Source organism: Mya arenaria, chromosome 17, assembly GCF_026914265.1.
Source record: "Mya arenaria isolate MELC-2E11 chromosome 17, ASM2691426v1".
NCBI lineage: Eukaryota > Metazoa > Mollusca > Bivalvia > Myida > Myidae > Mya > Mya arenaria.
Genome location: NC_069138.1, coordinates 45,294,400 through 45,317,896, shown reverse-complemented (window position 1 = coordinate 45,317,896; position 23,497 = coordinate 45,294,400). Strand labels below are relative to the sequence as shown.

Below are 23,497 nucleotides of genomic sequence, written 5' to 3'. Positions count from 1 at the left end.
ATCTACGAAGTCCTCAGAAAATAGCGTTGTCTTGAATTCGTGTATGCCACCATGCACATTTTTCCCCGGTCTCTTAAAAGTGTGCATAGGCGAACCAATCAAATTGCGCCTGAGTGGTAGTATCTGTCCAATCAAATGTAAGTCCTCATTTAAGCGATATGGTGTATAAAGTGTATCCATGTCCTCAAAATATCGGCACAGCTAAACATTGTGCATCCGAACTTGAGTTTGTATGTTCGTTAATTTGTTGTTTCTTTTTTATTTACCTATTGTGACTGATAAATAAGAGTGTTAATTATTTAGCAAGTTATGTAGCTAATGCCTTTTGTTACGTTGAGTTACTAACGTCTACTGTCTCTGTTATAAAAGTTATAAGGAAGTTATAAAAAAAATCTCAAATTTAGCCATTTTAAGATTTGCAATTGTTTATCATTTCAATGAAGAAAACGAAATGCCACCATACTTCCCTGTGATTTTTATCTGGTCTAACAAAGCACTCGCATTCAGTTTGACGCGTACTTTATTTGGACGTGAAAAGTCCAAGATCACGAATTTACAATATGCTTTATAGCTTGAATTGTATCCTTTTTATCAGCTAGAGTTCGAGTGAAACATGTCTGGTACCCGTGTTTGATTTTCAAAGCGGGGGTATATGGACATAAACATTGAAAGAGTGTTAATAGAAATCAAGACCGACTTTGTATATATTTAACCATGTATGCCCAAATCTTTGAATAAGCCAGTCGTCTTTCAATAATTGGACCAGTTCATTTTGGTTTTGACGGTAATGTGTACATGTATTTAAATAATGACAAATTATGAATCCAAACACTTCAGACCCAGGCCAGAAGGGTCCTTCCAGGAGCTCTCTCGTCTGGGTCTACAGTGTTTGGAGAGCTCAAATTGATGGGACCTTGGGCACAAATGGGTTTTTATTTTTCCGAATGTTAGTTGAAACACTAACCCAGTCAGCAGACGTATATTGGGTCTATATAGCAAATATATCGGCATGGACGTCGGCTGGATATCGGTACCGGATATCGGGGCGATCGAAATCTTGCACATCCTATGCTAAATCCCCTGGATATCCGTATTGTTATAGACGGTATATAGCCTCAATATAGTTCCATATCCCCTGGATGTCGATTTTCTGATATAGGATCTATATACGGAAGCTGATGTCCTTTGAATTTCAATATTAAACTATAATCACTTTACCAGTTTTGCATATTTATTATATCTATATATTTAGATTAGCTTCCCATTTACAACTTTCGCTGTAAAAGGGCAGCTGCTTAAATAGAGATGCCAATATCCATCTTTTCAAATATTACTATAGCTATTTGAGCTTTAGTTTGATGACAATTTGTAATATACAAATATTAATTCTCCTAATTCTCTCTACTCTTAATTTAAAGATATTTATTTTTTAAAGAAATGGTGTATTTATCCTGAAATGTAACAGCAAACAGAAATAAAGTCTTATTTAAAATTATATGCAGGATAAAATATACAATTGAAATGGTCAACTCATTTTTATTCAAATTGTTTTGGTTTTAAATGAATAAAAAGGGAGGTAATAAGACAATATAGGGCCAATATTGGACAAATATATTTTCAATCTCAATGTTATCTACAGTCCTATATCATACCGACATTGGGCACACTGAACATGCCTCAATATCATTAAAACTATATTCTAATTCATAAATCAATGCTATATCTGTAAAATATCCGATTTTCTGTGTGTAGTGGTATCAATTTGACATCGAGTTCAAAACATCATACTAATATTGCCTCAATATCATTAAACTATATTCTAATTCATATATCAATGCTATATCTGTGAAATATCCGAATACCTATATCAGATTACTGATAATCCCCGTGATATGACATCGAGTTCAAACATCACGCCGATATTGACTCGATATCTTAAAAACTATATCCTAAATCATACATCAATGCTTTATCTATGCAATATCCGAATACCTATATCAGATTACTGATAATCCCCGTGATATGCCATCGAGTTCAAACATCACGCCGATATTGACTCGATATCATAAAAACTATATCCTAAATCATACATCAATGCTATATCTATGTAATATCCGAATACCTATATCGGAGTACTGATAATCCCCGTGATATGCCATCGAGTTCAAACATCACGCCGATATTGACTCGATATCATAAAAACTATATCCTAAATCATACATCAATGCTTTATCTATGCAATATCCGAATACCTATATCAGATTACTGATATCGCCCATATATATGCTTGCTGGCTGGGAATAATGTAGACCTGTATGGCGAAAATGTCCACTTAGTGTAATTCAAAAATAGAAAAAAAGCGTACATATGTTTTATCTGAATTTAGTTGATGATTTTTTACGAAATTAAGACCGGCTGGCTTGCGGTAGGTCAGTGGTTCTACCCAGTTGTCCGTCTGTGCAACTCAGATGGGTTTCTGGGGTCTTCCTCCACTTGAGGTTAGCCGGACTTCGCGCAATGACTGCAATACTGTCGAAGTGACGTAAAACCCAACACAAAACAAAACAAAACGAAATTTAGAAATGAGTGAATATTTAGCCTACCAATACATTTCCATGAATTCCCTTGTGTGAATTGGGTTGATGAGAGGGCTGAGTTGTTTTTGTTGTTGATGTTGTTGTTGATGTTGTTGTTGTTGTTGTTGTTGTTGTTTAACATACGCAGTTTTTATCACCATTTAGGTCGTATCACGATCAATGCGATCACTTTACCTGCATATACTTTTCATGGTCTAAACTTACCCGAACAGAGTTTGTTTAATCTTGTCGTTCACTTAAGACTGACATACAATGAATCAGAAAAAAGGCAAATGGCCGTAAAAAGGATTTTGTGATATATTTAGACAGTCACAAACTATGTGACGGAACCCGGGTTCAAACCTCTACGACGAGACGACTCTAGGACTTGGAGCCAGACCTCTAATTACTTCGCTTTCGGGCTCCGCTAATTGCTTCAGCGCATTGCTTTGTCAATTAAAGACGACATGATACAGATAATTTGAGTAAATAAGTTTAGATGAACGGATTTTTTATATATCCCGTTTACATGTTTGATGGTTCGGCTAGGGCGATGGTAACCAGTCAAAACGTACCCAAGTTAAAACGTACCCAAGTCAAAACGTACCCACATCCTGGTCAAAACGTACCCAAACCAGGTCAAAACATAAGCGCTTTTCTGGTCAAAACGTACCCACATAAAAAGTTTCACACAATTTTTGAAAAAATGACTATTTAATATAAAAAAATGTTTCTGCAACGCCGAATTATGTTCTTTTTCTGTGTTTAAAGCCAATTTAATCTCATATAAATCGTGTTTGTTAATGTTTAATGACAGATTTAAAAATCGCTTTTCCGGATATTTTATTGACTAGTATTTTGGGGCGATTATGGAAGATAATCCCGGTGCAATCGATGAAAATTGAAGACAGGCAGGCGAAAAATTAAATAAGTTGTTATGATATAAACAAGTAATTTTATATTGCCGGCTTCCCAATGTGTGTTTTGTCTACGTGGGTGTGTATCGAAATTCAAGGGAAGTTATTGACGAGGGCGGAGCTTACCTTTGGCACCGGAAGACCAGTTTCCATATTATATTAGGGTGGTCAGTTTGATCCGATAATCGTCGCCATTTCCCGTCACTTGACTTTATCGAGAAGCAAGGCATTTACTCTTAAGATGTCGCTGTTGAAATAACAATAGCAATATTGTTACTCCTCCATGCAACTACGCAAAACGGAAACAGAATGCGAAAGTTTGCCAGAATGCCACTGACCTACCGCAAGCCAGCCGGTGGCTTCCTCACATAAAGATATTCACAAATCCTTTTGGGATTCAAACCCACAGCAGTGAGGGGCTAGAGATTATGAGTCAGCGACTCTAACCTTGCTACCACAGAGGCCCTGCTAACATATTTTTAGGTCTCCTGCAGCAGAAAACAGTTGAAAATATTTTGTCAAAGGGGGAGTAGCAGTAACAATTTCTCACTTTGCCACAATTTTTCAATGCTTTCTAAACATGGAATTTTCATTTCGATAAACAGTTAGATCTTTTATCCACATCTTTCTAAATGTTGTTTGCTGCAGAAACCCCATATTAGGGAATGGGTTAGAAGTCATGTTATGCTGTTTTTTGAACAGGTCAGAATAATGAGCTGCAGGAGAGGTCTCCAAGTGATGATTCCCAGCAAGGGTACCAGTTCCCAAATGCTGTAACATCCAATACAGACACACAGCTCAATAGTAAGAACTGGCGGAGATAAAATTGGCCTGTTATTTAGGAAGTGTTTATCTTGTTAATCAATAGGTATTAAGTTGAAATCGGAATGCCTTTGTTTATCTTTTAGACTGTAGCACATAATCTGCAGGTATTTAATGAACTGTTGCCTTTTAACGATAATTGGCTATATTTTGTGCAAGTCCTCTGAATGTAAGGTCCTCACAAAGATTGTGATATTTTTCGAAGAGTATATTGTATTCCAATACTAGATACTAACATGTCTTTGCTTGTTTTGTCGGGTTTTTCACATCACTTCGACAGTATTTCTGTCATTTTGCGACGCCCGGCTTATAACAAGTGGAGGAAGATCCAAGAAACCCACCTGAGTTACACAGACAGACAACTTGGTAGAACCACTGACCTACCGCAAGCCAGCCGGTGGCTTCCTCACATAAGGATATTCACTCCTTTTGGGATTCACACCCACAGCAGTGAGGGGCTAGAGATTATGAGTCAGCGACTCTAACCTTGCTACCACAGAGGCCCTGCTAACATGTTTTTAGGTCTCCTGCAGCAGACAACAGTTGAAAATATTTTGTCAAAGGGGGAGTAGCAGTAGCAATTTCTCACTTTGCCACAATTTTTTAATGCTTTCTAAACATGAAATTTTCATTTCTGTAAACAGTTTGATCTTTTATCCACATCTTTCTAAATGTTGTTTGCTGCAGAAACCCCATATTAGGGAATGGGTTAGAAATCATGTTATGCTGTTTTTTGAACAGGTCAGAATAATGAGCTGCAGGAGAGGTCTCCAAGTGATGATTCCCAGCAAGGGTACCAGTCGCCAAATGCTGTAACATCCAATACTGACAGACAGCTCAATGGTAAGATCAGGCTGAGAAGTTGTGGCTTGTTACTTATTAATATTTAGCAACTCAATTGATATTTGAATGCCTTTGTTTATCATTCAGTTTGTATAATTTAATCTAGAGATATTTAATTAAAGGGTGCTTTTTACGCTAGTTTGTGCAAGTCGTCTTCAGGATCGCAAGGTCCTCAAACTGATTGTTTATCTTCCAAAGTGCAAGTCCTCTGAATGTAAGGTCCTCAAACTGATTGTGTGATCTTTCAAAGTGTGTATTTCAAATGACTTGTTATGCTGTTTTTTTCCAACAGGGCAGAATGATGAGCAGCAGGAGAGGTCTCCCCCAGTGATGATGGTCAGCAAGGGTACCAGTCGCCAAATGCTATTACATCCAATACAGACACACAGCTCAATAGTAAGAACTGGCGGAGATAAAATTGGCCTGTTATATAGGAAGTGTTTATCTTGTTAATCAATAGGTATTAAGTTGAAATCGGAATGCCTTTGTTTATCTTTTAGACTGTAGCACATAATCTGCAGGTATTTAATGAACTGTTGCCTTTTAACGATAATTGGCTATATTTTGTGCAAGTCCTCTGAATGTAAGGTCCTCACAAAGATTGTGATATTTTTCGAAGAGTATATTGTATTCTAATACTAGATACTAACATGTCTTTGCTTGTTTTGTCGGGTTTTTTACATCACTTCGACACTATTTCTGTCATTTTGCGACGCCCGGCTTATAACAAGTGGAGGAAGATCCAAGAAACCCACCTGAGTTACACAGACAGACAACTTGGTAGAACCACTGACCTACCGCAAGCCAGCCGGTGGCTTCCTCACATAAGGATATTCACTCCTTTTGGGATTCACACCCACAGCAGTGAGGGGCTAGAGATTATGAGTCAGCGACTCTAACCTTGCTACCACAGAGGCCCTGCTAACATGTTTTTAGGTCTCCTGCAGCAGACAACAGTTGAAAATATTTTGTCAAAGGGGGAGTAGCAGTAGCAATTTCTCACTTTGCCACAGTTTTTTAATGCTTTCTAAACATGAAATTTTCATTTCTGTAAACAGTTTGATCTTTTATCCACATCTTTCTAAATGTTGTTTGCTGCAGAAACCCCATATTAGGGAATGGGTTAGAAATCATGTTATGCTGTTTTTTGAACAGGTCAGAATAATGAGCTGCAGGAGAGGTCTCCAAGTGATGATTCCCAGCAAGGGTACCAGTCGCCAAATGCTGTAACATCCAATACTGACAGACAGCTCAATGGTAAGATCAGGCTGAGTAAGTTGTGGCTTGTTTCTTATTAATATTTAGCAACTCAATTGATATTTGAATGCCTTTGTTTATCATTCAGTTTGTATAATTTAATCTAGAGATATTTAATTAAAGGGTGCTTTTTACGCTAGTTTGTGCAAGTCGTCTTCAGGATCGCAAGGTCCTCAAACTGATTGTTTATCTTCCAAAGTGCAAGTCCTCTGAATGTAAGGTCCTCAAACTGATTGTGTGATCTTTCAAAGTGTGTATTTCAAATGACTTGTTATGCTGTTTTTTTCCAACAGGGCAGAATGATGAGCAGCAGGAGAGGTCTCCCCCAGTGATGATGGTCAGCAAGGGTACCAGTCGCCAAATGCTATTACATCCAATACAGACACACAGCTCAATAGTAAGAACTGGCGGAGATAAAATTGGCCTGTTATTTAGGAAGTGTTTATCTTGTTAATCAATAGGTATTAAGTTGAAATCGGAATGCCTTTGTTTATCTTTTAGACTGTAGCACATAATCTGCAGGTATTTAATGAACTGTTGCCTTTTAACGATAATTGGCTATATTTTGTGCAAGTCCTCTGAATGTAAGGTCCTCACAAAGATTGTGATATTTTTCGAAGAGTATATTGTATTCCAATACTAGATACTAACATGTCTTTGCTTGTTTTGTCGGGTTTTTCACATCACTTCGACAGTATTTCTGTCATTTTGCGACGCCCGGCTTATAACAAGTGGAGGAAGATCCAAGAAACCCACCTGAGTTACACAGACAGACAACTTGGTAGAACCACTGACCTACCGCAAGCCAGCCGGTGGCTTCCTCACATAAGGATATTCACTCCTTTTGGGATTCACACCCACAGCAGTGAGGGGCTAGAGATTATGAGTCAGCGACTCTAACCTTGCTACCACAGAGGCCCTGCTAACATGTTTTTAGGTCTCCTGCAGCAGACAACAGTTGAAAATATTTTGTCAAAGGGGGAGTAGCAGTAGCAATTTCTCACTTTGCCACAATTTTTTAATGCTTTCTAAACATGAAATTTTCATTTCTGTAAACAGTTTGATCTTTTATCCACATCTTTCTAAATGTTGTTTGCTGCAGAAACCCCATATTAGGGAATGGGTTAGAAATCATGTTATGCTGTTTTTTGAACAGGTCAGAATAATGAGCTGCAGGAGAGGTCTCCAAGTGATGATTCCCAGCAAGGGTACCAGTCGCCAAATGCTGTAACATCCAATACTGACAGACAGCTCAATGGTAAGATCAGGCTGAGTAAGTTGTGGCTTGTTTCTTATTAATATTTAGCAACTCAATTGATATTTGAATGCCTTTGTTTATCGTTCAGTTTGTATAATTTAATCTAGAGATATTTAATTAAAGGGTGCTTTTTACGCTAGTTTGTGCAAGTCGTCTTCAGGATCGCAAGGTCCTCAAACTGATTGTTTATCTTCCAAAGTGCAAGTCCTCTGAATGTAAGGTCCTCAAACTGATTGTGTGATCTTTCAAAGTGTGTATTTCAAATGACTTGTTATGCTGTTTTTACCAACAGGGCAGAATGATGAGCAGCAGGAGAGGTCTCCCCCAGTGATGATGGTCAGCAAGGGTACCAGTCGCCAAATGCTGTTATATCCAATACAGACACACAGCTCAATAGTAAGAACTGGCGGAGATAAAATTGGCCTGTTATTTAGGAAGTGTTTATCTTGTTAATCAATAGGTATTAAGTTGAAATTTAAATGTCTTTGTTTATCTTTTAGACTGTAGCACATTATCTGCAGATATTTAATGAACTGTTGCCTTTTAACGATAATTGGCTATATTTTGTGCAAGTCCTCTGAATGTAAGGTCCTCACAAAGATTGTGATATTTTTCGAAGAGTATATTGTATTCCAATACTAGATACTAACATGTCTTTGCTTGTTTTGCCGGGTTTTTCACATCACTTCGACAGTATTTCTGTCATTTTGCGACGCCCGGCTTATAACAAGTGGAGGAAGATCCAAGAATCCCACCTGAGTTACACAGACAGACAACTTGGTAGAACCACTGACCTACCGCAAGCCAGCCGGTGGCTTCCTCACATAAGGATATTCACTCCTTTTGGGATTCACACCCACAGCAGTGAGGGGCTAGAGATTATGAGTCAGCGACTCTAACCTTGCTACCACAGAGGCCCTGCTAACATGTTTTTAGGTCTCCTGCAGCAGACAACAGTTGAAAATATTTTGTCAAAGGGGGAGTAGCAGTAGCAATTTCTCACTTTGCCACAATTTTTTAATGCTTTCTAAACATGAAATTTTCATTTCTGTAAACAGTTTGATCTTTTATCCACATCTTTCTAAATGTTGTTTGCTGCAGAAACCCCATATTAGGGAATGGGTTAGAAATCATGTTATGCTGTTTTTTGAACAGGTCAGAATAATGAGCTGCAGGAGAGGTCTCCAAGTGATGATTCCCAGCAAGGGTACCAGTCGCCAAATGCTGTAACATCCAATACTGACAGACAGCTCAATGGTAAGATCAGGCTGAGTAAATTGTGGCTTGTTACTTATTAATATTTAGCAACTCAATTGATATTTGAATGCCTTTGTTTATCATTCAGTTTGTATAATTTAATCTAGAGATATTTAATTAAAGGGTGCTTTTTACGCTAGTTTGTGCAAGTCGTCTTCAGGATCGCAAGGTCCTCAAACTGATTGTTTATCTTCCAAAGTGCAAGTCCTCTGAATGTAAGGTCCTCAAACTGATTGTGTGATCTTTCAAAGTGTGTATTTCAAATGACTTGTTATGCTGTTTTTTTCCAACAGGGCAGAATGATGAGCAGCAGGAGAGGTCTCCCCCAGTGATGATGGTCAGCAAGGGTACCAGTCGCCAAATGCTATTACATCCAATACAGACACACAGCTCAATAGTAAGAACTGGCGGAGATAAAATTGGCCTGTTATATAGGAAGTGTTTATCTTGTTAATCAATAGGTATTAAGTTGAAATCGGAATGCCTTTGTTTATCTTTTAGACTGTAGCACATAATCTGCAGGTATTTAATGAACTGTTGCCTTTTAACGATAATTGGCTATATTTTGTGCAAGTCCTCTGAATGTAAGGTCCTCACAAAGATTGTGATATTTTTCGAAGAGTATATTGTATTCTAATACTAGATACTAACATGTCTTTGCTTGTTTTGTCGGGTTTTTTACATCACTTCGACACTATTTCTGTCATTTTGCGACGCCCGGCTTATAACAAGTGGAGGAAGATCCAAGAAACCCACCTGAGTTACACAGACAGACAACTTGGTAGAACCACTGACCTACCGCAAGCCAGCCGGTGGCTTCCTCACATAAGGATATTCACTCCTTTTGGGATTCACACCCACAGCAGTGAGGGGCTAGAGATTATGAGTCAGCGACTCTAACCTTGCTACCACAGAGGCCCTGCTAACATGTTTTTAGGTCTCCTGCAGCAGACAACAGTTGAAAATATTTTGTCAAAGGGGGAGTAGCAGTAGCAATTTCTCACTTTGCCACAGTTTTTTAATGCTTTCTAAACATGAAATTTTCATTTCTGTAAACAGTTTGATCTTTTATCCACATCTTTCTAAATGTTGTTTGCTGCAGAAACCCCATATTAGGGAATGGGTTAGAAATCATGTTATGCTGTTTTTTGAACAGGTCAGAATAATGAGCTGCAGGAGAGGTCTCCAAGTGATGATTCCCAGCAAGGGTACCAGTCGCCAAATGCTGTAACATCCAATACTGACAGACAGCTCAATGGTAAGATCAGGCTGAGTAAGTTGTGGCTTGTTTCTTATTAATATTTAGCAACTCAATTGATATTTGAATGCCTTTGTTTATCATTCAGTTTGTATAATTTAATCTAGAGATATTTAATTAAAGGGTGCTTTTTACGCTAGTTTGTGCAAGTCGTCTTCAGGATCGCAAGGTCCTCAAACTGATTGTTTATCTTCCAAAGTGCAAGTCCTCTGAATGTAAGGTCCTCAAACTGATTGTGTGATCTTTCAAAGTGTGTATTTCAAATGACTTGTTATGCTGTTTTTTTCCAACAGGGCAGAATGATGAGCAGCAGGAGAGGTCTCCCCCAGTGATGATGGTCAGCAAGGGTACCAGTCGCCAAATGCTATTACATCCAATACAGACACACAGCTCAATAGTAAGAACTGGCGGAGATAAAATTGGCCTGTTATTTAGGAAGTGTTTATCTTGTTAATCAATAGGTATTAAGTTGAAATCGGAATGCCTTTGTTTATCTTTTAGACTGTAGCACATAATCTGCAGGTATTTAATGAACTGTTGCCTTTTAACGATAATTGGCTATATTTTGTGCAAGTCCTCTGAATGTAAGGTCCTCACAAAGATTGTGATATTTTTCGAAGAGTATATTGTATTCCAATACTAGATACTAACATGTCTTTGCTTGTTTTGCCGGGTTTTTCACATCACTTCGACAGTATTTCTGTCATTTTGCGACGCCCGGCTTATAACAAGTGGAGGAAGATCCAAGAATCCCACCTGAGTTACACAGACAGACAACTTGGTAGAACCACTGACCTACCGCAAGCCAGCCGGTGGCTTCCTCACATAAGGATATTCACTCCTTTTGGGATTCACACCCACAGCAGTGAGGGGCTAGAGATTATGAGTCAGCGACTCTAACCTTGCTACCACAGAGGCCCTGCTAACATGTTTTTAGGTCTCCTGCAGCAGACAACAGTTGAAAATATTTTGTCAAAGGGGGAGTAGCAGTAGCAATTTCTCACTTTGCCACAATTTTTTAATGCTTTCTAAACATGAAATTTTCATTTCTGTAAACAGTTTGATCTTTTATCCACATCTTTCTAAATGTTGTTTGCTGCAGAAACCCCATATTAGGGAATAGGTTAGAAGTCATTTTATGCTGTTTTTTGAACAGGTCAGAATGATGAGATGCAGGAGAGGTCTCCAAGTGATGATTCCCAGCAAGGGTACCAGTCGCCAAATGCTGTAACATCCAATACTGACAGACAGCTCAGGCTGAGTAGGTTGTGGCTTGTTACTTCTTAATATTTAGCAACTCAATTGATATTTGAATGCCGTTGTTTATCATTCAGTTTGTATAATTAAATCTAGAGATATTTAATTAAAGGGTGCTTTTTACGCTAGTTTGTGCAAGTCGTCTGAACGTAAGGTCCTCAAACTGATTGTTCATCTTCCAAAGTGCAAGTCCTCTGAATGTAAGGTCCCCAAACTGATTTTGTGATCTTTCAAAGTGTGTATTTCAAATTTTTGAATTTGTGCTTTTCTCATCCGGTAGGGACTTATGTATTATGTATAACTTGTTCTGACAAAGTGGAAGTGGGGACATCTGTGTCCTATGGACACATTTTCTAGTTTTCTATTGGAATTCTGTTTTATGGAAATACTTTAAGGGAACCCAGGGGCGGATCCAGGGTTTTCCGATGGTTGGGGGGGGGGGCAACTGTTTGGCAATGTAACCCCCTACAAATGAACAATAAAGCGACCATGATTATATGCAAGAAACTTTGGGTCTTCCCCAAGGGTATCTTAGACTCTTAAAGTCTTAATAGACAAATTAATGTGTTTAACATCTAAAAATACATGTAAACTGTGACGAGTTTAGTGAAAATGCACACCAGGTTTTACAAAGCAGGGGTCTGTCAATGGGTATAAACGACAGTGTTTGTGATAAAGGAAAAGTAGATAAATACCGTATTTCCCCTAATAGAAGCACCCTCCCTAATAGTAGCCCCCCCCCCATGTTTTGAATCCAAATGTCAACCCCACCCACTGACTAAAAGATATCAATGCACTGGTGAATCTTGTATTGCGATCGAAAAAAAAAGGTTTCTATTGCTAATTAGGCTGAAAGTAAACTAAACATGAATACATCATTTGTAAAAAACGAGATTTTCCGCCGTTTCCATACACAAATTCTATTAGAAACTCTTAAGTGTTTCGTTTCATCGTAAAACGTAAACATTACTGCACTACCATTCGGGACCGGTCTCTTTTCCCCCGGATACAGCTGGATTGTTTCCATTCGTAAACAATGATAATACCTGATTATTTTAATTAAATTCCCAGTTTAAAATATATCCGTCAAACATTCTGTTATAAAAAATGAATTTCATATTTGGTTAATGTAGATCTTAGGGTACTCAGAGAAAATCCGATCCACTCCCGAGTGCTAGCCATTGACTCCAATATTGTCAACTTCTGCTTTCCTCTCCGATGATATTACAAGTTAAAATTTGCGGAAAAAATCGTTTGGCAGGCATTTTGGATCTCTTGTAGATAAAACTTGGTGTCTACAATTTCAAATAATCGAAAGATAACGTCGTACTATCAGAGAAGCTGCAATTACCGATCAGTATTTGTGTATAGAGTTTCATAGCACTTAGTGACCGTGAAATTTCTAGATAATGAAAAATAAGGTCTGAAATAAGAGCGCCCCCTGATCGGTTTGCACGGCGCCCGGGCGCTACTATTAGGAGAAATACGGTACTACAATAACATGACTTATTTCACTCAATATGGTTCTTTTCGATCTCATTTTATCAAAGTTTGGTCTTTTTTAGGCGATTTTCCTCTTTGAAAAAATGCACCTTGGCAAATTTTAGTGTAGGCGTACGCTGCTTCCTACCCCTCTAAATCTGCCTTTGGAACCCTAGTTTACTCCAGATTCAAAATGTTAAGTATATGAGAATCGGGTCATTCAGTCTTTTGATTGTCGTGGAGGAACATAAGCATGTCAACATTTTCTGACCATTCAATTGGATCTTGCTTTAATTTTGACAAGAAAGCTGTGTTTGTGAAACAGCAATGCCCCCAAAGGTTACTGTCACAAAAATTGACATTTGACCTTGAATTGACCTGTGATCTTGAATGGTGACCTTGACCTTGACATGAGACCCCTCAAAATGTTTGGTTCCAGGATACGTACATGCATGCCAAGTATCTAGAATGTTAAAAAGCTATGTAAAATGTTAAAATTGGTTATTTGACCTATATATTTGGCGTATGACCTTGAACAATGACCTTGACCTTGACATGTTTGCATTTTAAATGTGCAGCTTCATGAAATACACATGCATACCAAATATGAAGTCTCTACCTGTATTATTTCAAAAGTTATGGCCAATTTTAAAGTTGCACACAAACCAACAAACACAAACAGACGGGGCAAAAACAATATGCCCCCCCCCATCTAGATCTTGATTGTTTTAAATGAGGTCACGTGAGTTTCAGTAATTTTACTATATTCATAATATTGACTCATAGGTGTGGCCTAAAAAAATATGACTCGTAGTCGTGGCCTAAATATGAACTGACCGGATCCGAATAATTCCATAAGTTTCTGACACAATCGCATCCATTTAACTCACGCTTAACGCTTTCCTACTGACGTCATGTACAATGTCCTGCGCAGCAACGTCACACACGACGTCCTGCGCAGCCATGTTGCACACAAGGTCTGGTATTATTTCCGACATACTTAGAAGTCCGATTTCCTGTAGGAGCAAATTTTCTAAGGAATTCCTAAGGAGCTTTGTGAATACGCCTTAGGGAGTTTCGCTACTTAAGGGAAAATCTCACTTAGGTGAAACTCCTTAGGGAAATACTTAAAGGCTTTGTGAATATAGGCTCTGGTGCGAAACGATAACATTAAGTCAAAGTTATTGAAAGCGTACATGTAGGCTTTATTTAATTATTAAACAATTGTTGCCTTTCAGATTCAGTCGATATGACGATTTATCAACCTGAAAAAAGTGATATCGACCTCGGGCTGCGCCCTCGGTCAATATCACTTTTTCCAAGTCGATAAATCCTCATATCGACCTCACTAAAAATCAATAATTGTATATTGTTACCCTGCAAATGAGTTTTAACAAACCATAGTATTAAAAACAAATTTTACAGCAGCTTATTATTTACCTTGCTTTTAAATTTGGCACCAACATCGAATGAGATTGTATGGTATAATGTATTGCATCGTATAGTGCACTATACTACAGCTGACACTATTTTGTGTGTCCTCTGGACTAAGGTCCTCTCAAAGAGTGTATATTACAGAGAGTGAATTTTAAAGGTCTTATGTTGTTTTGTTTTTAAAACAGGGCAGAATGATAAGCTGCAGTTGAGGTCGCCCATTAAACATTGCCAGCAATGGTACCATATCAACACACAGCTCAATTGTAAGATCTAGTTAAGATAATGTCTCTTCGTTAGTAAAAAATTATTTACAGTATTAGTCTCTAGCAACTATGTTGAAATCGGAAAGCCTTAGTTCATAATTCAGACTTTATCACATAATTTGCAGATATTTAAGGAACTGGTTAGTTATGTAATAGTTGACAATATTTTGTTTAAGTCCTCTGAATGTTAGGTCCTCACACAGATTGTGTGACCTTACAGTGTGTATTATAAATGTCATATTGTGCTGCCCCCATTGAAGTTGGAATGACTTATGTTATTTTGTCAAATTGTTTCACATAATCTTCAGATAAAAGATGAACTGTAACAATATAATATTTTATAATTTTTGCAAGTTCTCAGGATGTTAGGTTCTCATACAGATTGTGTACTGATCTTACAAAGTGTGTTTTTTATACCCCTAGATCTAGAGACATATTGTCTATTTGTTTGTTGGTTGGTTGGTTTCTTTGGGACCAACTTTAACATTGGCCATAACTTTTGAAATACAGGTAGAGACTTCATATTTGGCATGCATATGTATTTCATGAAGCCGCACATTTTGAATGCAGACAGGTCACGATCATTGTTCAAAGTCAGACATATATAGTCAGAATATATAGGTCAAGGTCACCATTTAAGGTTAAAGGTCATTTCTTTTGTGACAACAAACTGTGGTGGCATTGCTGTTTCACAAACACAGCTTTCTTGTTAATGTCATTATATTATGTTTATAAAACAGGGCCAAATGATGAAATGGTGAGGTCGTCCAGTGGTGATGAATGTGATGATGGTCAGCTAGGGTACCAGTCGTTGGTAGTTCTACAACCCCACCCCGACATACATCAAAGTGGTAAGAACTAGTAGAGTTATTAGGCCCCACTGATGGGGTGTGGGGCCTAGAGATTTGCACTCTGTCCATCGGTCCTTACGCCTTTCCATGCTTCTGTCGGCCTGACATATTTTGTCCAGACAATATCTAACTCGCTTTGCTGTTAGCTGGTTACTTGGTTGTGTCAATACATCATGGGTAGGAAGTGTGCCATTTCCTATTTGTGTTACTCTGTGACCTTAACCTTAACCTATGACTTCAGTTAAAGAAAAAAAACTATTTTGGATCATTTCTCCTTTACCATCCTGAGAATACCAAAAGTAGAAAATAGAAAACGCAAGCCAAGTTAAATACACCCCATATCCACATCCAAAAAGCCAACCTGTGTAATGGGAAGCAAACAAAAGAAAACACTTAAATGGCCGAATGCAATGCAAAAGAAGGTAAAGCAACACATGCTTTATCTACACCGACATTACAACTATAAAAGTACAAGTATCAGCAATAAAAAGGTTTTAAAAAAGATGTGTGTTTGTGGGGAGGGTGGGGGTAATTAACGTTTTCAAGAAACCATTAAGTACCTGTTAATAAGCCAATAAATCAATCACTAAACCAACACTATATAGGCATATTGGCAAAAGAGTGCCATACACATTGAGAAACCCGTTATTGAGAAGGGGGAGGGGGGGGGCTATGGGATTGTATTTAGTAAGTGTTTACCTTTTGAATTCAAGGGAATTAAATTGAATTGGGATATTTCTATGCCCCCAGCATCTATAGATGTGGGGCATATTTTTTTTTGCCCTGTCTGTTTGTTGGTTTGTTTGTTTGTGTGTGTTCAACTTTAATATTGGCCATAACTTTTGAAATAATACAGATAGAGACTTCACATTTGGCATGCATATGTATTTCATAAAGCCACACATTTTGAGGGCAAATATTACACGTACAAGGTCATCGTTCAAAGTCAGCGGTCAAATATATAGTTCGAGGGTTTGGCGCAAGAATATTGTTACTCCTTCACAATTGTGAAGGAGTTACAATAGTCTTTCGCCAAACCCCGATTACCAATTTTACCATTGTCCATAACTTTTGAACCATTATATACGCATACTTGAAACTTGGCATGCATGTACGTCGTCTGAAACCAAACATTTGAGTGGTTGCATGTCAAGGTCAAGGTCACCATTCAAGGTCAAAGGTCAAATTAAAGTCAAAGGTCATTGTTTATGCCCCCACCTCTTTTTTGCCTTTGTCCGTCTGTCCGTCGGTCATTCCGTCCGTCCGAGCCAACAAATGTGGGTTTATGAGCTTAGGGGAGGAGCCTAAGACAAAAGAATACAATAGGTTCATTCCGTAAGCCCATAATATCTTTGTTTATTACGGGCTTTTCCTTTGATCTTTTAAAGAACAAAAAGCCCATAAACACACAAATTTTGGTATGTCCGTCCGTCATTCCGTCTGTCCGTCCAGAAAAGTTTGTGTCGTCCATAACTCTAAAAGCGTTTGATGTACAGACTTGAAACTTCATGGATGTATTACTCGGGGTGTGAACTAGCGCACCTGGGTATTTTCATCCGGCCAAAATTTATATTTACGGAGTTATGGGCCTTGATTTTGTGAAAAAGCGGCATTTTAAGTTTGTGTCATCCATAACTCTAAAAGCATTTGTAGTACAGACTTGAAACTTCATGGATGTATTATTCAGGGTATGAACTTGTGCACCTGTATTTTCATCCCTCCAAAATTTATATTTTCAGAGTTATGGGCCTTGATTTAGTGAAAAAACGGCATTTTTAGTTTGTGTCGTCCAAAACTCTTAAAGCGTTTGTAGTAGTGACTTGAAACTGCATGGATGTATTATTCAGGGTGTGAATTTGTGCACCTGAGTATTTTTAGTCAGCTAAATTTTATTTTTACGGAGTTATGGGCTTTGATTTAGTGAAAAATCTGCATTTTTGACAAAGCGCTAGTGGAGGCATCTGTGTCCTATGGACACATGTTCTAGTTTTTGTGACAATAACCTGTGGGGGCATTTCTGTTTCACAATTTCTTGTTTGTTCTGCTGTCAGACTGCATCACATAATTTGCAGATATTAAATGAACTTGTGCAAATAGTTGACAATATTTGTGCAAGTCCTCAAAATGTTAAGTCCTCAGATTGATTGTTTGTTGTTGCAGTGTGTTCAGTGTGTGGCACAATGTATGTACGTCCCGAACAGTTTGTGTCTCGCGTAACTCAAAAGAAGCGTGTTTTTTTTCTACAGATTTGAAACCGTATGGATATAATATTCAAGGTGTGAACTTGTACACCTGGGTATTTTCATCCGTCCGAAATTATTATTCACGGAGTTTTGGACCTCTATTTTGTGAAAATATGGCATTATTGTGAAAAAGCAGAAGTAGAGGTTTAGGGCATCTGTGTCATATGGACACATTTTCTAGGTTATCATGATTAAGCAATTTCTGTCATCAGGATAATTCCCCATATAAGAAAGTCCCCACAAATAGAAAAAAATTACCATGGTCCCTGAAAACGAAGGTCAAATATTTCTACTAATGTTGACAATGACCTTTCCTTGTTGGAGGACATAAACATTTGAGTCTCTTAAAATACGCTATATCTACGATATGTGTATGTTTTATGTTAAAATCAATAAAATCGAAGAATACCAAGCGAAACTGCTTGTAACTTAATGACTCCATGAGTGATTCACTCAACTTAAGTTTCACTGTTATAAAAAGACAAAATATAACTTTTCTGATTTTCTATCCCATGTAAAGAAACAACATGCCATTTACAGAAAAATTGCTACCTTACAGATACATATATAGAAAAGAAGAGCCACTGAAATATCTTTAAGATATATGATTAAAAAATGCAATGAAAATAAATTGGTAAGAAAATATGGTTGGAATTAAACAATAGGTTTGCTGGCCCATGGCGGTTTAGAACTTCTGAGTAGTATGCATATTTGATATTTGTCAAAGAAGATTGTATGGCGGCCGCTGTCTCGGCTCTGTTTCTTTCTTTAAAAACACACACATAAACATGTTCTTTGTTATAGTGTTTGAGAACTCAGATATTCAACTGAAGCATATTAAATGTTTTGTTTAAAGGCCTCTCAAAGTTGGCAAGCATTGTAATATTTAGCACTGTCCTCGTAATGCCGATAGGTTATGGGGGTCCTCATTGCCTTCGAAAACATTGACAAATAAATAAATGGCAATTTCATAGAAACCAAAAATAGAAACAATATATAATTTTCAACATTGGAAATTGCCGTTCATGAACAATATATACTGAAAAAGACGACGATGTAGCGTCCATATAAACAATGGGTCCTCCGAGCGTCGATATATGTCAAGGTCCTCAAAGCGCATGCAATACACGTATGTGTGTGTGTGTGTGTGTGTGTGCGTGCGTGCGTGCGTGCGTGCGTGCGTGCGTGCGTGCGTGCGTGCGTGCGTGCGTGCGTGCGTGCGTGCGTGCGTGCGTGCGTGCGTGTGTGTGTGTGGACCTTGTGGACCTCACGTGTGTGTGCGTGAAAACACTCCCAGTGCAATTGAGCAATGTTTGACATTCAGCTGATCTACAATTAATCTAATCACTGAACGTTTATCTTTTTATAGCAATTTTGAAAAATCGCATAACTGTTTTTTTCAATTTTGCAACCTTGACAAATTCATTAAGTTTAAGGATTTTCCTTCTGGAATGTGGTTCAAATATTATTTTAGTAAACAATATATATATATATATATATTTTTATATTTTTATATATATATATATATATATATATATATGTATGTATATGTATGTATATACATTAAGTTATGTACTCGAAAGTTAGGAAGTAGCTGACCAATACTCAAGGTTTATCTATTTACAGCAAATTCGGAAGATCGTACAATTTTTACTTCTGATTTTGCAACCTTGACGAATTCAAGTTAAGGGTTTTGTTTTTGGTAAATGGATCCAATTTAATTATTATATAAAACATCTATAAGTAGTATAAGTAATGTACATGACAGTTCGGATGTATTTTAAGAGGATTTTTCTCTGCAAAAATCCACTCGAGTCGAATACATCCCCCCCCCCCGATCAAAACGCAGTACTTATAACCCTATTTTACCACATGTATACTTCTGAAAATATGTGAAAATATGTGATAGTTACATAAAACCGGAAACAAGATATATCGTGACATAAAATGTATTATCACTAGAGTTTTTGAAAAAAAGGTCAAGTAAATGTCGTAGTGTTGGTGTCGGGGTCGTCACTGGCTTAGTGAATACACTTTACCCTTGGTCATGTGTTTAACACTATTCAAGATAGACACATACAACTCTCAACCTACTTTCTGCAATACATTCCTGAAAATTATACATTGAGTTATTTTTCTTTCGAAAGTATATTAAAGAGGATAAAGCTACAATTTGGACGCAAAACAGTTGTATAGAAATGCTATACTAGAGTGTCATTATATTTAACTCTGACCAAGAAAGTGATACAAGAAGACGGATTGCAATAAAGCAAAATAACCAACAAATAAAACAGATATTTCAACTACTTGGTAATTACAACCCAAAAAACAAGAAAATCTTGAAAACAAACCTAGAAAAACTTGCTTTTCAATTCTAAATCATGAACATCATGGTTTAAGCATATTCTGACCGGCACTTTACCATAAACCTTATGAATTGTGTATTGTATGAATGATATACGCTTCCATATTTGGTTCTTCGGCAACACGACATTCATGGATTGGAAGCTGCTGACATCACGAACGGGAACCTGAATGTCACAGAAGTATACAAAGTCACAGGTAAATATATGTTTATTGAATTATATGCAGTCCAGTGATTTGAATTCTTTAAAGCTCAAGAAACGTTCGTGAATGCTGTAATTTGCTAGACGCACACCCTTTGATTGAGACTACAAATTGCAACGCTCATTTGTAGATGGTGCCAGACGAATTGTTCTTCAAAAACCGTGGCGACGAACACCTGTTTGAAACGAAAAGGTATCACTTAATACAATCAAAAAAGTATTCGTTTTGAGAAGAAGTAGCAAATATCACTTTTTTGCCAATAAGATCTATACAATACATATTCCCACCTTCCACATTGCCGCCTGACAAGTATAACTGTTGCAATATTAGAATACATGAATGTAAACGTGATATCGAAAAGAATATTCCAGTTTCTCTGTGAGTGCTTTGCCAGTATTTAATAGTATTTGCTTATTAATTAAAGTGAATTGCTGCATGCGAAACATAAGCATGAGATGAACACCTTGACTTCCGTCTTCCGTGGTAGGATCATTCAGAAGGCCATATGCGGTTCGGGAAATTGCAGCACAAGCACACTGGTGATATACATAAACTTAACACAAACTATCATTGACGCTAATCCACTAAGTGCTAAGCTATAATAGTATTTGCTTATTAAAATGTATTGCTGTATGAGAGACATACGAATGAAATGAACTATAAAATGTGTTGAATCTAAGGTAAATAGCATGTAAAAGAACGGTTGACTATCATCAAGGCTTTATGAAATAGCTTCTATCTAATAGAACCTAATTTACCACTTCTATCATTTAGGCTGCATTAATTTGTGAAGTTAAAATCGTGTACGTGCAAGTTTTACAAAAATATTTCAGTACCAGCCGTATAATATAAGGACAAGACAAGGCTCAGACCTTTGAATGGTAATTGCCGCACTCGAGGATTAGAAGAACACCCCGGCATTGGCCTGATTGACGTCAACTTCCTGGTTTTTAAAGTCATTTTCAAGTCATACGAAAATAAATGTTAAGGAAAAGATGTCAAGAAGAACTTTTCTTCATATTTTTATTTTTTGTGAATTCATGACTAACGGAAATGTCAAACTGAACTTGATAAGTGTTTCAAAGTATAGACATACATCTATTTGATTTCTTGCACTCGTCAGATCGGAAATATTTGGCGAAATGGAAACTTTAAAATAATTTTCTAATATAAAACCTCTAGTATATCTACCCGCAGTTTAACCCAGCCACCCCTATTTCCATGACCAGATTTTATCGTGAAGCCAACCCTCAGCCAGCGTATTCATTATGTGGTATACGTGATGGACGCTACTACAGTGGAGGACATGTCCGCCAACATGGCAGACAAACTCAGCAGGCTCAGAAAGCTCGGAAACCAGAAAGGTACAAATAAGTATGAATGTACAAAATCATGAAGAGTTCGTCTTGCAAATCCATATTTCGAGTGAATCTTAAATATTGTCAAACATCAGGTAGAAATATTCAAATTGTTCATGCATGGATGAATAAGTAACTTGATCGTTGTTATACAAACATTTTTTTTTTCAATATAAAATTTAAAATTGAAAGTGACAAGCTTAAGCATTTAAAAATAAAAATATTTTTAAAGAAATTCCACAAGCTGTCCTTTTGACCAAAATCGATCTTGTTGATACGGTAGTGGCGGGAAATCCCTCGAGCGTGTTTACAAACGGCAACGTGGAGAACAAGGTGCGAGCTGCTTCTGAACTATTCGGTCTACCCAGAAACCACGTACTTCCCGTCAAGAATTACGAGGATGAGATGATGCTAGAAGATGGCGTCAACATTCTGGCTCTGTTGGCCCTCCGCCAGGTGCTGTACTTCGCCGAGGACTTCCTGGAGTCGTGTCACGTGTCTGATGAGGGCCGGAAGGCGATAGGGAGCGATACCGAGAACGCTTCAGAGGCCTTCTGATAAAAACAGATATCTCGTATGTTGCTTGATAAGAAGCAGGCACATTCCATGCCGTGTTATCCACCTTGCAATTGAGAAACAGTTAAGCCTGAACGATCATAAATATTTGCGCATTTCTTGATATTTATATGCCAGTAAAATGATACTGAAATGTACCAAAGTGTTGTGTCACATCATGGGATGTTTGCCTAAATTCGGAAGCCTCGATCATTCTGCGCTCCGAAATATATGAGCTAGTATGATAATATAGTGTTAATACACCCTTTTGAGGTCGTTACCATTTGCGTAGGCCCGCAAAATGGTTAACAGCTCGAGTGCGTAGCACGAGGGTTGTAAATCATTTTACGGGCCTTTGCAGATGGAAACGACCGAAAAAAGGTGTATTATCGCTATGATTGCTTACAATTACACACCATGAGTAACTTTTGTGTTAAAAAAGCTGTTAAATGTCACGAAAATACAAATACAGTTAGTTATACAAAATATCCTCAATAACAGGTACTTGTGTGATGTCACGAGTGATGTCATTGAAAAGGTTTTACATTAAGCTCGATTCGGGCCGCAACATAACTCGACAGTTTCAATTTTGTTTCGACTCCTGTTTTCTTTCAGTGTTTAGTTGATTGGAAAGTGTGTTGTTTTTAGATATTTACTGGATTACTTGGATTATTTGCACACAATACCTATCGGGTAACCAAACAATTACCGATATATTCTTACTTTAACATTTATATGTTTTGGTAACTTATTTAAACCGGGAAAAAATTGTAAAAAATTTCTGGAAAAAATGTTCAGCATTTTCAGCATCTGACAGAGAAAATATATTTGAAAACTATTTGTTCATTGCATACGAAGTAATGGAATCATGTTCATATGAGTCGTTTGTTCTGAATAAAATCGACAGAAATGAATAAGGATGGGAGGATTAAGCTTTTAGACTTAATTTAGTGCTTTTAAAGCAAACAAATAGTAAAAACAACTGCAGAAAGTACAGAAAGTTTGCATCGTTGACCCACTTTCGGTCAGAAACCAGGTCGCTCAGTTTCCACTGTTAAGATGCGGGCCCTGAAAGCGCTTATGTAAACAAATCAACGGGCATTAACGGCACGTGGATTTACTGAATAATGCACGTTTTCTACCGTTAACGCTCGGGGTTTTACGTATAAACACACAACGATAACGGACCGAAAACACACATTTTATGCAATAATGAAGTAAATTTAACTCATTTCCCCAACTAAATTGACTTTGGTCTAAGCAGTGTGCGATGCCACACATTTTTGTACAATTTA

At 37.5% G+C, this 23,497-nt stretch overlaps 1 protein-coding gene across 1 annotated transcript; it reads left to right on the top strand.

Annotated features, from left to right (window-relative positions):
• The first annotated feature begins 10,839 nt into the window (after nt 1-10,839).
• Nucleotides 10,840-22,205, top strand: LOC128223536 (uncharacterized). Its single transcript, XM_052932813.1, has 6 exons — nt 10,840-11,074; nt 11,345-11,449; nt 14,550-14,627; nt 15,368-15,478; nt 21,519-21,653; nt 21,880-22,205. The coding sequence occupies exons 1-6, from the start codon at nt 10,840-10,842 to the stop codon at nt 22,203-22,205; spliced, it is 990 nt and encodes a 329-aa protein (XP_052788773.1).
• The last annotated feature ends 1,292 nt before the right edge of the window (nt 22,206-23,497 follow it).